This window comes from Mus caroli, chromosome 1 (assembly GCF_900094665.2).
Source record: "Mus caroli chromosome 1, CAROLI_EIJ_v1.1, whole genome shotgun sequence".
Taxonomy (NCBI): Eukaryota; Metazoa; Chordata; class Mammalia; order Rodentia; family Muridae; genus Mus; species Mus caroli.
This window is the reverse complement of record NC_034570.1, coordinates 71,900,703-71,918,463: the sequence shown is the minus strand read 5'-3', so window position 1 is coordinate 71,918,463 and position 17,761 is coordinate 71,900,703. Positions and strand designations below refer to the sequence as shown.

The 17,761-nt window shown below is 44.8% G+C and overlaps 1 protein-coding gene and 1 non-coding gene across 2 annotated transcripts in view; one reads left to right on the top strand and one right to left on the bottom strand.

Moving 5' to 3' along the window:
• Mogat1 (monoacylglycerol O-acyltransferase 1) overlaps window positions 1-17,761 on the bottom strand; it is a 28,062-nt gene that overhangs the window by 9,527 nt on the left and 774 nt on the right. The window contains exons 2-4 of the mRNA XM_029481195.1: window positions 5,557-5,735; window positions 4,653-4,857; window positions 851-1,025 (exon numbers count right to left, since the gene is read on the bottom strand). Of these exons, the coding sequence (XP_029337055.1) occupies window positions 851-1,025; window positions 4,653-4,857; window positions 5,557-5,735 (559 nt within the window). The remainder of the gene's footprint in view (window positions 1-850; window positions 1,026-4,652; window positions 4,858-5,556; window positions 5,736-17,761) is intronic.
• On the top strand, window positions 1,338-1,409 carry Trnad-guc. Its single transcript has one exon. It is a non-coding gene; the product is annotated as a tRNA-Asp (tRNA).

Genomic DNA, 17,761 nt, shown 5'->3' with positions numbered 1-17,761 from the left:
AGATGACCCCTGCGCATAAGTTGTAAACATCCCATGGGCTGGGGTCCTGGACTGAACAAAGAGGAGGGAAGGAAAAAGTGAGCCAAGTCCCATTGTTCATGGCTCTTTGCCTGTAGACTGTGGGTGCAATATCATTAGTGGCTTACTGCTCCCCAAGTGCCTTCCCCAGGAAGATGGGCTGTATCCCCTGAAACAGGAAGCCCAAATAAACCCGTCCTCCCTCAGACTGCTTTAATGGGGCATTTTTCAGCAATGGGAAAAGCAACTGATATCATGCCCAACCCTTCCCATGCTGTGTCCTATTCCACTTGGAAACACCGAAGCTGCGTGGACTTCAAAGTGCTTTCAGCTGTACCTGAAATCCCTAGGAAGTACTTCACCAAGTTAGCCATGGCCAGAACTTTATTCTATAGAAAGTCAAGTTTAGGGTAAGCTAATTATTCTCCCCCCACCCCCACTGGCTTTCCCCATTTTGTTGAGTATGCAAACCTTTTGCATCCACTGTTGTTTCTTTAGATTGCCATATGCTGTGACATCAAACTGCCTTGGTAGAAAGCTTATCCTCCACTTCCTTTGACTTTGCAGAATGTTCTTTAAGGACCAGAAAAGTTATTCTCATTCTCTGTGCTCATATAGTGTTTTATCCTTTTAAAACATGCTCACCCTAAACAAACAGCCACTTAACTAGGCCAGACAGGGTGGCTCATACCTATAATCCTAGGACTTGGCAGGCTCAGCAGGAGAATCACAAGTTCCAGGCTAGCCTGGGCTACATAGTGAGTTCCAGGTTAGCCTGGACTATATACCAAGGCCCTGTCTCTAACAAAATGGAAAAAAAAAAGCCACTTACCCATGGGTCAAGGCCATCTTAACAAACCCTTTGCGCTGGCGGATGCACAGGGTGAATGTTCCTGGGTAAGCCTCCAGCGCCTCCTTTGCACCTCCAAGGACAATGATTGAGACATTCCCACCTCCATCCTTGCTCAGCACATGAGACACACTCTCCTTAGACGCTGAAACCGGCCCTTAGGGAGTCAAACAGAAAGTATAGGTAGCCATTCCCTTTGAAGAATAATTTTTTAAAAAATACTTATTTACGTAGTGTATATGAGTACACCGAAGCTGTCTCCAGACACACCAGAAGAGAGGCCATCGGATCCCACTACGGATGGTAGGAAGCCACCATGTGGTGGCTGGGAATTGAACTCAGGACCTCTGGAAGAGCAGTCAGTGCTCCTAACCCCTGAAGAATAATTTTTAAAAATAATGTTTTATGGCAACTGTGATGGTCTTATTATGATTCCTATGAGAAGTATAAGATTTTGAATGAGCTCTCTTCCTCGTTAGTATAGTGGTGAGTGTCCCCGCCTGTCACGCGGGAGACCGGGGTTCGATTCCCCGACGGGGAGATTGTCAACTTTTGGGGCTGGTGAGATGGCTCAGTGGGTAAGAGCACCCGACTGCTCTTCCGAAGGTCCAGAGTTCAAATCCCAGCAACCACATGGTGGCTCACAACCATCCGTAACGAGATCTGGCGCCCTCTTCTGGAGTGTCTGAGGACAGCTACAGTGTACTTACATATAATAAATAAATAAATCTTAAAAAAAAAAAAGATTTTGAATGATAATCGCTCTCTCTCTCTCTCTTGCTCTCACTATCACTCTCTCCTCTCTCTTTCTCTACAAGGTCCCACCACATAGGCTCACTGTCCCTCAGCTCACAAGCCTAAGCTTGCACCAAGCTCGTGGCATTCATCCTGACTAAGCCTCCAATATGCTGGGGTTACAGGTCACCCCTGTCTTTGAATGGTCTACTCCTTGAAAGAAAAGACAAATGCCGACAGATGAGAGAATCAGACCCTTTGGGTTGGCTTTGAACTTTCCCTGAGTCCAAGACATGTCATTTAGCTCTGAGTAACCTTCGTGAGAAAAAAAAAGAAAGAGAGAAAGAGAGAGAGAGAGAGAGAGAGAGAGAGAGAGAGAGAGAGAGAGAGAGAGAGGCATTGCTTCTCTTGCAAAGACAGCCCCTGCATCTTGACACATAACCCTTCTGTCTCTCCCCTGGCCACTTCTCATGCCCTGCTAGGTTTTATTGCCAACCCTTCCTGTAAGCTGCTATTCCTGAGAGTCCCTTCTGTTGTCTTCTAAGCTCATATCTAGCCATGAACTCAACTCCCACTTATGTGGGGTTGTATCAACCAACCCCATCTCCTTGAATATATTCCTCAGCTTCCCAGGTCACATCACCAATGGCCAAATGGAAATCTCCAATCTCCACGTTGACAACTCCAAGACCCTTCAAACTCATTATCTTCCTCCTCGCAGGAGGAAGCTTTGCCCCACAGACTGTCCTCAGAAGCCAGCACTGGGAAATAATGCTGAAAACTTAAAGGCAGTAACAGCTTAAGACGTCACTGGCTACAAATTTGGACATTCTTGTTTAGCATTTAAGACATGAAGGCTACAGCAATATTATATTATAAACCAATAAGGGCCGGTGTGGCGGTGCACGCATAGGGTGTTCGCTGTGAGTTCGAGAGCCCGCAGTGCACGCATAGGGTGTTCGCTGTGAGTTCGAGAGCCAGGGTAACAGAGAAACCCAATCTCAAAAGAGCTAATAAATAAATAAGTCAACGATGGCACACAGCATCTCCGTATCAACTCTAGTAAACAGGAACGGCTGTGATCACTATATTACGAAAGACTCTGAGACTGTGACTGACATGGCCACGGACAGGGGAGTATCTTGCTATCTCTGCTGCACCAGTTCTCAACTACTTAGATTTACTAGCGATCATATTTTGATTCAGCTAAAAGTATGTTTAAAATCTATTTCTGTGACTTTTTCTGAAATTAAATATTTATCTTTTTTCTCCCTTTTATAAAACTTTAACCCAATTTCTACAAGATGAGAAAGGGAATTATTGTTTTCTTCGGTAGCTTGGGATGTTAGTGCGCCCTCTTGAGGCCAGATGCTAGATCACTCGGTAGTTCGAGGGGTTATGGCGCCCTCTAGTGTGCCCTGCAGCACTCACGGGACTGAGTTCGGCATTTGAGGCTACAAACTGGCGCAGACCCTAGCCAGCTTTGATTGAAATGCTCTCCAGATACAGAACAACAGAAGTGAATATACAGGAAGCCATGACAATCTGGAAGGTAACAGAAAATCTGTCCCTAACTCTGTTACTAATCGAAAAAGGCTAATCATTTTTCTTTATACCCAGGAGCTGCAAAGGTAATTATAACCACTGTACATAACTTTGGCAAGTACAAAATACTTCATAGGCTTTGTAAGCTACTGAGGTGCATGGTCAAAAAGCCCATTGTAGTGGCTATTCCTGGTTGTCAACATGACTATATTTGGAATGAACTACAATCCAGAAGATTAAGACAGGGAGATTTCCGAGTTCAAGGTCATCTGGGACTAAAGGTGTGGTGGAACATACCTTTAATCTGGGCTACTTCATCTGCTGGAGACCATATAAGGACATTGGAAGAAGGGAGTCTCACTCTTGCTCCCTCGCCTGCTTGCCCTGTGGGACTGAGTAACTGCTAGATCCTTGGACTACTGAACCATTGTTGGGAATTGGACTGCAGACTGTACGTCATCAATAAGTTCATTTACTATATAGAGGCTATCCACAAATTCTGTGACTTTAGAGAACCCTGACTAATACACCCATCAAGTTGGAAAACCAAGTAGAACCTCTTGAGTTGAAATGAAGCCTACTGGCGTGGTGAGAGTAGCCATGCGTATACAGGTATCTCTAAGGCACTTCAGGATGATTCTGTTCTCAGAATTAGTAATTAAAGAGTGTGGCATTGCTTCACAGGCACAGTGGCACACACCTACAATTTCAAAATTTGAGAGGTGGAAGCCGTACCATCAGGGATTCAGGGCCAGAGGGCCAGCTTGGCTTATAGAGAGTGAAGTTCTATGTAGCCCTGGCTATCCTGGAACTCACTTTATAGTCCTTTCATTTCCTTCTGTTCCCTTCCCTCCCCTCCCCTCCCCCTTCTTTTCTTTCCTTGTAGATCAGGGGGTAGCTTTGCTCATGCTAGACAAACACTGTACCAATGACAACATCCACAACCCTAGGAGTTACACACAACCTAGGATGACAAAGCTAGCGAACACACTGATTAGTTTATGTCACTGTTGCTACTGTGAGACCCAGTGGAAGACATTTTCCAGGTCCAGCATTCAGAAAACTATGCCTACCTCTGCAGAGTGAAATTTATCATTTATTTGATCCATGACTGTTTTCTACATTTGAATATACTGAATGAATTCACCAGTTTCCTTTTCCAGTGGATTGGTGTTTATTCAAAAATCCCTATGTTGTTATCACAATACGAAGTACCTGGGATGAGCAGAGGAAGAGAAGGCCTGGTCCCAAGGTCTATTATACACCGAGTCCAGGAATGTGTATGAGGAAAATCCACAGAGCATAGGAAGTGTAAAAATCAAGTAACTGCTGCTGCCTGCCACCCCAGAGCACTGTAGGGGTTAGTATCTGTGTCACTAAGCTTTGAAGGGACAAGTGGCTGTATCACCAAGCCCTGTAGGTACAATGGCTGTATCACCAAGCCCTGTAGGGACAGTGTGGCTACATCACCGAGCCCTGTAGGGCCAGTGGCTGTGTCACTTACCGTTACTCATCAGATATTCTCGGAACAACGGGAAACAGAACCAGAGCTTGGCAATGTGGAGATACGACGTAAAGCCAGGAAATAGCTTCTTGAAGTCTGAGTATTTTGTACAAAAATTTCCAAAGGCTCCAGGCACGAATATTCCATGAGGGTGAAACCCAAATATATAATTGTGACCCGGATCCAAATCCTGCGTTTTGACGAGCTACAGCATGTTGACACAGAGAGAAGGAAATGATATGACCCGGATCAGTGAGAAATGGAAGGGTTCCCTTCTCTGAACTTCAGTGGGAAATGAGGGACATGACTCAACTTACTTCCCTGGGTTAGAGATGTTTTGACCTTTCTAAACAATCCATTTAGCCCAGGTCCCTCCATACACAGTCTTTCAGACTTTGTCAACTCAGCTTAAGATCCATTTATTAACTTGGACCAAACTGCAAGCTTTCTCTGTAGTGATTTGAATGTGCCCATCAGCCACCCACAAAACCACACTGGACACATAAACTCCAAAGCAATAGTGTAGGGATGTGGGACCTCATGAGAGAATTAGATCATGATGGTGGAGTGAGGAGAGCCTGGCATTCTTGCTGCTGGTGGGGTGGTCTTTCTAAAAGGACAAGTTGGTCTTCTTCTTACTCTCTCTTGCCCTCTGTATCTGCCATGAGGTCATGGATCAAGATGACACTGCTTGACTATTAGAACTTTTTTTAATTGGATGCCCATCCTCAGATTTCAGAGAAATAAATTTTCTCTCTGTAGATCTGACTCTCTGGTATCATTATAAGAGGACAAAATGGACTAAGGCACGTTCCGTCTGGAGAGGAAAAGGTGGGGAGACACTGATGGAAACACACTCCCACTGTCCTCCCGACTCAGTCCTTTAGAAGAGAGTTCTACTTACACACATTGGAAAATACTCCTTAAAATACTTCCAAACAGGCCAGCTTTGGACCCAGTTCCATCTTCTGCCTCCTTGCTCTGGGGTTCTCCAGTCATAGTAAAACCAGGCCAGATATGGGATGTAAAGGAACCAATAGTTGTACAGGACCAGCATCACCATAATTCCAATGCATACCTGCACTGTAAGAAAGGGAAAAGCCAGGTGGAATCAGCCCATCCGCATCTGCTCCCTGTACTTCACAGCCACTGGCTATGGAAAGTAGAAGATTCGCTACTATAGAAAAGAAATTTGGCTGCACAGCCATTGTGCAGGAAGGGGGTATGCATAAAGCACAGCCTCCATCTTCAGGAACTCTATGGTTGGAAACAGAAATAGCATTGTATAAGTTACTTTTCCATCACTGTGACATAACATCATGACCTCATGACCAAGACAACCTTTTTTTTTTCTCCCTTTCTCATTCTGGCCCTGCTTGCGCCAGCCCAAATATTTATTTATTTGTTTGTTTGTTTGTTTGTTTGTTATATCTAAGTGTACTGTAGCTGTCTTCAGACACACCAGAAGAGGGCATCAGATCTCATTGCAGATGGTTGTGAGCCACCATGTGGTTGCTGGGATTTGAACTCAGGACCTTCGGAAGAGCAGTCAGTGCTCTTAACCACTGAGCCATCTCTCCAGCCCATGACCAAGACAACTGATAAAATAGAAATGTTTAATTGGGAACTTATTATTTCAGAGAGCTAGAGGCCATGATTGGGGAGCAAAGGCATGAAGGCAGGGACAGCTGAGAACTCACACCTACAAGCAGGGGGCAGAGAAGTCATACCGGGAATAGCACTTGACTTTTAGAGCCTCAGAATCTGATAGCAGTGATGCACCTCTTTCAATAAGGGCGCCATCGCCTAGTCCTTCCGAAACAGTCTCATCAATCAAGGACAAGTATTTAGACAAATGAGCCTCTGGGGGCCATTCTCACTCAAACGACCACATTTAAAATCCCAACACTCAGGAAGCAGAGGCAGAGGCAGGCAGAGCTCTGTGAGTTCTAGGCCAGCATGGTCTACATAGCAAGTTCCATGCCAGCCAGAGATACATATTAAGACCCTGTCTGAAAAACCAAAAGTATACCTTAAACGTAAGGGGTTGTAAAGTCATCTTTTTTTGTTGTCAGTACTCAGTTCAAGTTTTCTCTTTTTTCCTCTCCCCACCTATATTTTGAAGCAATATTGTCAATTACATAAAAAATTAGAATGACTCTCATAAACCTAACAAGAAGTCATAGACCCTAGAACCTGCACTAAATACATTGTGCATTTTATTACAGCTACAAGCCTATGGGAGGCAGGGAGTGGAGTGTGGTGACTTGAATAAGCTTGGTCCCCAGAGACTCATGTGTTTGAATGCTTGGTCATAGGGAGTGGTACTATTAGGAGGTGTGGCCTTGTTAGAGGAATTGTGTCACTGTGGAGACAGGTTTTGGGGTCCCCTAGTGTTCAAGCTCTGCCCAGTGTGGAACAGTCTCCTGGCTGTCTTCCGATCAAGATGTAGAACTCTCAGCTCCTTCTCCAGCACCATGTCTGCCTGTGTGCTGCCATGCTTCCCACTGTGATGATAACAGGCTAAAACTCTGAAACTCTAAGTCAGCCTCAATTAAATGTTTGCCTTTATAAGAATAGCCTTGGTAACGGTGTCTCTTCACAGCAATAAAACTCTAACTAATACAGTGCAGCATTGTTGGAGGAGGTGTGCCACTAGGGGGTAGGCTTTCAGGTCATAGATGCTCAAGTCACACCCAGTGTGGCAGTTTCTTCCTGCTGCCTGCTGGTCTGGATGGAAAACTTTTCTGCCTGCTTCCCATCATGATGATAATGGACTAAACATTGGAAACTTTAAGCAAGTCCTAATTAAATGTTTTATTTTATAAGAGCAATAGGAACCCTGAAAAAGACAGCAATTATCAGTGGGGATGGTACTGAAGATGTGTGCAATTATGCAAAGCAGATGGGCAGTCAGTTTTAGCCAGACCACCTGACACATAAGCACCTAGATTTCAAAGACAAACAAGATTAGGGCAGAATAGAGATGTACCTAGGTCACCATAGAGAGTGCTCAGGGAAACAAGAGCAATTACAATCAATGTTCTGTGACTTTTCCTGGGGAGGGGTAAACAAACATCTATTCACCCAAAGTAGGGCATTATCCACAGGCCAAAGGAAAATCCCACTCGAGTCAGGTTTGGTGAACCAGTGAATTTACTGGAGTTACAGCAACATGGGTGAAGGGTTACTCACAGAAGCATGGGGGAATAGTTAAATAACATAGGGCTTAGAAGAAGCAGTAATTATTAGTTATGTTAGCTACCACTGAGTGCTTAAGATTAAAAAAAATCCATTTCATGTAGTTTAATTAAACACATTATATATATATATATATATGTATATATCATCTTGGATGATATATATATATCATCCAAGAAGGAAAAAAAAGTCAAAATTATAATGATGGTATTTGAAACTTTCTTGTTCTCCTCTACAGTTTTGACCCCAGAGCCTTGTTCATGCTGAGTAAGCACTTTACCACTGAGCTAAGTCCTCATCGTTAAGAAAATTTACACATTTTTTTCTATTTTACTCATAATTAGAATGGATTTTCTTTTATCTATAAAATTATTTGTTGTTGGTGTTTGTGGTGGTGGTGATGGTGGTGTGTGTGTGTGTGTGTGTGTTGCTGGGAATTGAGTCTAGGGCCTCATGTACTCTAAACAAGAACTCTACCTCTGACTTATATTCCCAGCCATCAAAAACTTCTTTTTTGAAAGAAGCTAAATGATGCTATCAAAGGAAAAGAAGACCCAAATCAACCTCTGCAGAACAAAGCCACTATCCAAAGAAAGGTCACACCTTTAAAGGGCTTCAGTAAATTCCCACACACAACCTGCACCGTGAAAACAGGCGAAACTTGACTCATCTGCATTGATGACCAGTGTCTTAGGAAGTGGAAACGTAAGGGTTCTTTGGAGAGTCAGGTGTGTTTGCTGGGGCAAACACACTGAAGAAGTGTTTTCCTGAAGTGGACACAAGTGAAGGGCTAAGGCAGACTTGGGAAGGATCATTTGGCTGAGGTGAATGGATGTCCTGCTACACCAAGCACATGAAAAGACATATGATGGATTTTTTGCTAACGACATCCATGTATCATGACATTGGCCCCCCTTACCTTGTGTAGCTCAGCTCCTTTTGTCGGGACTCCATAGAGTGAAATACAAAACACTTCTTTCTACTTCCTTGGACTCGGGGTAATTGGCAGGGTAACATCAGCTCAGACGTGCTGAGGCAAGATGCTTGCTAAGGCAAGACCCATAGAGGATATGAGATGTTTGGAGGGCATGTAAAAGGGGCTCAAAGCACAGTGACGTAGGCTGAGCTTATAGAGCTAGCTGTGCAACACTTGTGGGTCTCACATCTTCGTTGATCTTTGCCTCAATGAGAGAGGCACAACGGAGAACTTTTCTCAATGTTCCTGTTGGCCCTGGTCCCACCTGCTCACTGGGGCCAAGGCTAAGGCCTGGGTGTCTTCTGCTAGGTAGTGCCACCAAGGATGCTGACCAGACTCTATCGAGCTGGATTGCTGGTATTTCCATGAGGTGTTTGTGAGTGGATGGAGCTGCTGCTGCTAACCTGTGAACTGAACTGCTGATTTCCAGACAACACAGACGGGAGTTGCTCCAAAGAACCTTTCTAAACAGGTCTACCCCCCTATCCCCCAACATCCTTTCTTTTCCACTAACTCTGGTGGGTGGTGGGCTATAATGGAGGTTCAAGTGTTTAAGAAACATCATTAAAAAATAGGATTTGAAAAAAAATAAAGTTGCAGTCTTAATTAGGGTTTTACTGCTGTGAACAGACACCATGACCAAGGCAACTTTTATAAGGACAACATTTAATTGGGGCTGGCTTACAGGTTCAGAGGGTCAGTCCATTAGTGTCTTGGTGGGAAGCATGACACTGTGCAGGCAGGCATGGTGCTGGAGGAGCTGAGAGGTCTGCCTCTTGTTTCGAAGGCAGCTAGGAGAAGACTGTCTTCTACAGGCAGCTAGCAGGGGACTCTCTTGAAAGCTCTCTGTTCTGCACTGGGCAGAGCTTGAGCATAGGCGCTCAAAGTCAACCCCCACACTTCCAGCAGCAAGGCCACACATACTCCAACCAGGCCAAACCCCCTAAGCTAAGCCACTCCCTGGGCTAAGCATATTCAAACCACCACAATCAATATTAAGGAATAGCTCGATATTTAAGATATATGCGTTCTTTCCTTTCTCATCCTATCCAAAATTTCTTCGTTTCCCCCATAAAACTGTTTCTGCCTGGTCAAGGTAGCACACACCTGAAATCCCAGTATAAGAAACCAAGAGGGAAGAACTGGGAGTCCAAGGCCAGCCTTTGCTACATGAGATAACATTTTTAAAACTGTACAAAACTTAGGAAACAAACTTATAAAGAAAGAAAAGTCCATTATTTTGACAATTTAACATAGAATAGAGAAAGATAATAGAATCCGCAGGCAAGCCAAAATCCATTAGCACTTTTGTTCATTTATATTCCTTAAGACACAGAGATTCAAACCACCAATCAATGCCATCTGTTGAACGAAGGAGCATAAGTGTCCTGTCCTCCACGTTCTCATGACTCATACTGTAAGAGAACTCTCCCAGAGTTAAAGATGGTGCTAGAAGACAGATCCTGCGGTCCGTTCTTCGGTCCGTTTTTCTTCGTGTTTGTTTACTCCATAGTTTTAAAGTATTATATAATGGGAACTCTTTTTCTCTCAAGAAACGAGTCCATTATTTGACCTAATGCTTTGCCTATAGACGTCAAATGAATCAAAACCAGAATCCACTTAAAACCTAGTCCCCCATTGTGTGTGCTTTGGGAAGGTTTGCAACTGTGAGACGGTACCAGCACAAATACCATTTTATAGCTTCATGCCGGAAGCCTCGGAGCTTGTCCCTAAGAAAGAAGGTATTGTCAGTATAGCGAGGTGCCCAAGAGTTTCAGAACTCATTCACAGCTTAAAGTGTGCCCTTCTCCCCCCAAACTCCCAGCTCCAAGCAGACAAAGACACAACTAAATAAATGTGTGCTGGTCTATATGCTCTAGCTGCCCAGGTTAGACTCAGGTATGTGGCTGTCAGGACACTGAATCCATGTGGCTTCCAGATTCGTGTGTTAGTATGTGACAGCTGCAACTATAGACTATTAGTGACCAGAACACAGGAATTATGGACAGAGGGAACATTGCTCACCCAGAGACAAAACTACCTTGGAGTATCTTTAGTTCCTTTTACTGGCCATTTAGCACCAACCTCTGTGTCTGATCCAACATCTTCCTTACTACTAGGTAAAACTCTGGAAAAGTATTACTAAGCTTGCAGGACCTCTAGCTTCTATTAGTCACAAAGCTGAGAGTCCTGGAAGATAACATCTGATACCTCAGAGAAAACTGTCTATCTGTCTGTCTGTCTGTCACCTGCCTGACATCACTTCTTTTTATAATTCGCTTTGCTCTTGTGTCAACGGAAGTTCATTTAACTCCTTCCACTGTGAAGCAGGGTGGAATCCTGCACCCGTGTTCTCCATGACTCCCAGGTCATGTATATTATCTCAGAATAAACCACCCCTTCTTTCCTGTGGGACATAAACTGTGTTTCATTATGTAAGAAAATACCCTTGGTTTCCTATACATAGAAAATCAGTAACATGTGACAAAGTCTTCAGAGGAACGAGTGACCATACCTCCAAGTTAGTCTTTAAAAGGGTTCAGAAGATAAAAAGTGTGTGTGTGTGTGAGGGGGGGACTAAGGAGAGGAGGAGAAAAGGAAAGGAGGGAGGGGGAGAGAGGAGAAGAGGTAAACAGAGGGGGACAGGAAGAGAAAATGGTGCAAAAGTGCTAGCCTTTAGGAGATTTTAGAAGATGAAATATGGGAATTTTTTTTTTTTGGTAATTTTCTGTAACTGCTATTTCTGAAATTGTTTCCCGAGATTCACAAGCTTAAACCTCTAGAAATCTGTATTCTAACAAAAATCTCCAGGCAGTGGTCCTTCACCCCCTCTTTTCCTCCCCCTCCCCTTTCCCTGCTCCTCACCCCCACCCCCCACTTCTTCCATTTTTGCTTTTTTTCTGAGACAGAGTCTCATAGGTCAGGTGACTTAGAACTTGATGTGTAACTCAGGTTGGCTGGCTGGGAACTTATCATCTTCCTACCTCACTTCCCAAGGGTTGGGACGGTAGGCACATGCTCCCACGCCCCTTCTATGATTCTCAGTACGCTATGAATTGTGCAAGATTCTAGGATAAGTTAACTAACATAGTGAAAGAATCCAAGTGCTGAGCCTTTGTGCTTCCCAAGATAACCCATAAAGGAATCTCAGTCACAACTAAGAGGCATCCTAATCAAATACAGGGAGGGGTTTTGTTATTTTAGGAACAAAAAAAAATCGTAGAGATGATTCATAGACAAATAGAAATGGCAAGGACCTAGAATATTTCGAACAAACCTGAGATAAAGAAACACTGAGCTGGGTGTGGTGACTCACACTTGTAACTCGAGTACTCAGGTTGCTGAGGTAGGAGCACTGCTATGAGTTCAAGGCTAGCCTGGGCTACAGAGTAAACTTCAGGTTAGCCTGAGCTAGAATGAGACCATGCTTCAAAAAGAAAATCAAACAAAACCCCAAAACAACCCTGCCCAACAATAGATTATGAAAATATTTATTAGATATGAAGTCAAAGATATTGTCTGGTCCCAAGAAACCCCCCTTTCTAAAAGTCTGGCATTTAGACAAAAGCAAGCATTCCCTTGGGGATCCCCCCCCAAAGGTATCATTCTCCTTATCTCTGGCAAAAGGGAGCACTGCACATTAAGGTCTAGGCGAGCTTCTAGGTCCCTTCAATCCCTACTCTCAAGTACCTCCTGTTCTATGTTTCCAAGTCCTCCACCCCAGCTCACAGGTTCCCCTTCTCCCAGATACCTGTTCCCTTAAAACCCTGGAACTCTGCACTCCCTGCCCCCCCCCCCAACCCACCATTGCTTCTCTGTTCACCCCTTGGCAGTTTAGAATAGAATTTCTCCTTTTCACCAACAGAGCGACAAGTTTTGTTTTTCTACAGTGCCCGTTTCATTCAGATGCAATCTTTAAAAGACTGATGACTCGGCTGAGAGATGGCTTGGTAAGTAAAAACCAAAAGAGTTTAGATGCCCAGAACCTAAGAAAAAGCCAGATGAAATATCTCAATCACCCACAATCCTAGCATGCCACAGCAAAATGGGAGGCAGAGAGAATCTCCCAAAAGCTCTCAGGCCAGCTAACCTGACTCAGAGCAGCAAAGAGATGCTCTCTCAAACACTGTGGGAAGGTAAAGCCAGACACCCAAAGACTGAAAGGTAAAGGCTGTCCTCTGGCCTCCGTTTTGAGCCGTGGCATTTGTGGACCTGCACCCTACACACAAACAAGTATGCATACATACACTCTCCCTCCTCTCTCCCTCTCTCCTTCTCTCCCTCTCTCTCTCTGTCTCTCTGTCTCTCTCTCTCTCTGTGTCTGTCTGTCTCTGTTTCTCTCTCTCTCTCTTTCTCTCTCTCCCCCCCCCCCCCCACACACATTGATAAGAGTGAACCAACATTAAATCCTCTGCTTTTGAAAAGACACTGGTAATAAGAATAAGTCATCCAATCAAAAATGGGCAGAACATTTGTACAGATAATTCGATAAAACTTGCACAGGTAGCAGATGAGCCAGTGAAGATTTGGAACACAGCATGCCAACCAGAGCCACAGCTGAACACTACTATGCAGCTATTGTAGCTACAGATAAAAGAAGCCTGATTATGTCAATTAAAGAACAGGCTGTGGAGCTGGTGGAACTCTTGCCCACTGCTCAGGGGGATGTAAAACAGTACAACTGCCTTTAAAAAGCTAAACCTACATATACCTCGTGACCTCACCTTTCCAGGCTCATCCCCAAGAATAAAGGAGAGCATGTTGGGGCTGGCAAGATGGCTAAGTGTGTGAAGGCACGTGCCACACAGACAAGAGATGCAAGTTTGATCCTCAGAACCCAGGAAGAAATAAAAGGAGACCAGGGTCTCCACAAAGTTATCCTCTGACCTCTGCATCTGTACAACATACATTCAGTCCCCCACCCCCCCCACACACACAAACACACATGAACATAAGATTGGGCTGTAGGCAAACCTGCAGGATATTTTCTTAATTAGTGATTGATGGAGGCCCCAGCCCACTGTGGGTGGTACTATCCCTGAGCTGAGAAAATGGAGGCATTTTCTCAATTGAGGTTCCCTCCTTTCAGATGACTCTAGCTTGTGTCAAATGGACACAGAAGCAGCCAGCACAGTGTTCGTTTGTGTTTGCGGTTCTATGAACAAGTCAGTAAGCAGCACTGCTCCATGGCCTCTGAATCCAATCCTTCCTCCAGGTTCCTGATCTATTTGAGTTCCAGTCCTGATTTTCTTCAGAGATAAACAGTAATATAGAAGTGTAGACCAAATAAACCCTTTCCTCCCTGAGTTGCTTTGGTCATAGTGTTTCATTACCGCAATGGTAATCCTAATGCTAATTAGTATAAACACAAACACAATAATTATCAGTTTTAGAAAAGCAGCCTAGTAATGATAGCATACATCTTTATTCCCAGTACTAGGGAGGCAGAGGCAGGCTGATCTCTTAAGTCAAGGCCAGTGTGGTCTACATAGAGAGTCCTAGGACACCCAGAGCTACACAGAGAATCCCTGTCTACAAACAAACAAACAAACAAACAGATAAATAGAAAGTATGTTGTCATGGAAAGATTCCCAAGTAAGGACTTGGGGTGGTTTGAATTCTCTTGGCCCAGGGAGTGGCATTATTAGGAGGTGTGGCCTTGTTGGAGTAGATGTGGCCATGTTTGAGGAAGTGTGCCACGTTGGGCGTGGGCATTGAGATCCTTCTCCTAGCTGCCTGGAAGACAGTCTTCTAGCTACCTTCTGATCAAGATGTAGAATTCTCAGCTCCTCCAGTATTATGCCTGCCTGGATGCTATCATGTTTCCCACCTTGATGATAACGGACTGAACCTCTGAACCTGTAAGCCAGCCCCAATTAAAAGTTTGCCTTTGTAAGCCATGGTCATGGTGTCTGTTCACAGCAATGGAAACCCTAGCTAAGACAGCCCGTATTCATGACAGCTACAAGAAAAACAAGCAGCAGCACGGGAACACACAAACGACAATGTATTCACTCAATAGAACATAACTTAAGGTGGCACCACTTGGTGCAGGCGGGATGAAGACAGCTTCCGTTGAGCTGAGACCACCTCAGAAGACAGACCCCCCCCCCACACACACCTCTCCACCCCACCCCCGCCAAGTGCCACTAAGATGATGGAGAGACAGAAGAGAAAGAGAAGCAGAATGATATGTGCACAATGAAGAGAGGGGGAACTGGAGACTCGAGGTTAGTGAGGAACAGTGTAATGTGAGTGGCCTTCGACACCACCTGAGGCTATGATGATGGCTTGGCCTGAGCTGCCACTGAGGAACATGCCTGTGTCCTTGGCCCTGCAGCAGTGAGGTCTGTGTGACATCCATGATCCATGTTACCACCAAAGGCCATGCAGTTGTCCCTGCTCTGGACTGCCGCCTCCAGCCACGTTGATGAACCAGGGCTGTGCAGATCTGGCCCTGAAGGCACGAAAGCAGGTGAGCTGGCCCCGCCCCTCACCAGCTGCAGCACATTGAAGAGCAGGTCCTGAACTTTGCCGGATAGCACAGTAGAACTGGCCCTGGTGGAGTGGGCAACAGAGAGTTGGGGCCATGAGAGCAGCCCCCTTGCTGGCTGTTGCACTTGGGTGAGTTTGCCTTACGTGGGCAGTGCTGGAGAGCAAAGGAAAGCAGTCAGGCTGGGCAACTCAGTTACCACACAGGCCCAGATCCAGGACACTGAGTTGGCCCAGCCCAACATCTACCCCAGGTATGAACTGTTGGAGCACATGAAGGGTCTGCTACTCCAGAATCAAAGCTACAGGATCTCCATGACACAGGGCAACAACAGGATATCTGAGAGGAGTCCCCGTGAGGACCCAGGACTGACAGTGTAGCCAGACCAATAAGTCTCTGCAATGAACATTTGCAAGAAAAGCTGTTTGGAGCCAGGCGTGGTGGCGCACGCCTTTAATCCCAGCACTCGGGAGGCAGAGGCAGGCAGATTTCTGAGATCGAGGCCAGCCTGGTCTACAAAATGAGTTCCAGGACAGCCAAGGCTACACAGAGAAACCCTGTCTCAAAAAACCAAAAAGAAAAAAAAAAGTTGTTTGACAAATGAGTGTGTGTGTGTGTGTGACACACTGTGACACACACATTCCATGGTGAAATTTTTTGTTTGTTTTCTTTTGGGGAGAAGTTGCAAGGGCAAAGGTTGGGTATAAAGGGACTGGGAGATGAGTGGGATTGGGGGCCAGGATGTGAAATGTACAAAGAATAAAACGTTAAAAATAATTCCCCAGAGAAGTGACCTGTTGGAATCCAAATACAAGAATGAATCTCAAAATGGTATGTGGAAAAGATAAATTTTTAAAGCTTTTTTTTTTTTTACAAAATATTAGAAAAAACAAAAAAGGCAAAATATTAAATGATTGGAAAACAATGTCAAGTGTGGTAGCTCAGGTCTGCAATCCTAGCACTGAAGTAGAAGGATTGCCATGAGTTCAAAGCTAACCTGGGCTAGAGTGAAGGCTTGTCTCTAAAACCTAAATAAAAGCAACAACAAAACCACACACAAAGAAACAAAATCAGGCTAAGAAAAAGAAAGAAACCAAGACAGTTGGTTTGTGGAAATCCACCTCCTATTCTCCGCCCTTCTGTGTCTAAAAATGAAATCTACCTGCATGTAGCATACATCCTCTCAGACCTCCCACCAAGCTAAGTGACCCTGTGCAATACTTTCCTCATTGTGAGTGAGACGAGGAAGGAACCCTTACTGGACTGCTAAGGAGATGGCATGAGTTTATACTTCCAGGGACACATGGAGGGTAGCTTCTATTCTGGGTGATGGGGTAGAAGTAATCCCAGGACACATCCTCTTGGGTGCCTTTAATCCCAGCACTCAGGAGGCAGAGGCAGGTGAACCTCTGAGTTCAAGGCTAGCCTGGTCTACAGCAAGAGTTCAAGGGTAGCCAGGGCTACACAGAGAAACCATGTCTCAAAAAAAAAAAAAAAAAAAGATGAAGAGGAGGAGGATAACTATGAAGAAGCAGTAGCTGCAGCAGCCCAGCTCCTTCAGTGGTCCTTATATACAGTCATGGCTGAGACACTGTAAGTGCACTGAACACATGAAACTGCTTCCAACATGCAAAACTCTGCAATGCAATGACTGTTGTTATTATTACTTAGCCCCACCGGTGTGTGACTCTGACTTGGCCCATATGGGCCACTTCTGCTTCTCTGCAAAGTTTAAGCATAGAAGTTCATAGTTATTCCTCTCTTCTCGATGTGTGTCACCATCTTTCTCCACGAGCATGACACACTCAGGACAAGCTTCCTCCAAGTGCTGTCCAGCTATCTGGTTCCTATACTGTCACTGTGTGGGCTTAGCCTTACTCCAGAACATACCCCTGGGTGGATTATTTCCAAACAGAAGGCACTGGAATCCAACCCAAACAGGCAGCTGGATCTAGGCAGAAAAGCCCGGGAGCGAAGGCAACCCGAAAACAGAAAACTAACAAATAGCTCTTTGTCCTGACGTCAAGATGGCAAAGTTTTAATACCTATGGGCATTACTTACTCATTATGAGTTGAGGGATCCAGAAATGAATTGGCAGCCATTGAGGGACTAAAATGCAACTTTGTATAGCACCCACTTTCTAGATGGGACCATCACTACATTTGGGAGACCATAGTTGCCCCCAATTTACCCAGCTGTATATTGAAAACCCGTGTCTTCCATTGTAAGTAAGACAAACCTCGCTTTAGAAACAAAATAGTACAGGCTTATAGTTGCACATGCCTTTAATCCCAACACTTGCCTTGCAAAGGCAGGCAGATCTATGAGTTCTAGGCCAGCATAAAGAGTTCTACAGAGCAAGTTCTTCTGGGACAGCCAGGGCTACAAAGAGGAAAGAGAGAGAGAGAGAGAGAGAGAGAGAGAGAGAGAGAGAGAGA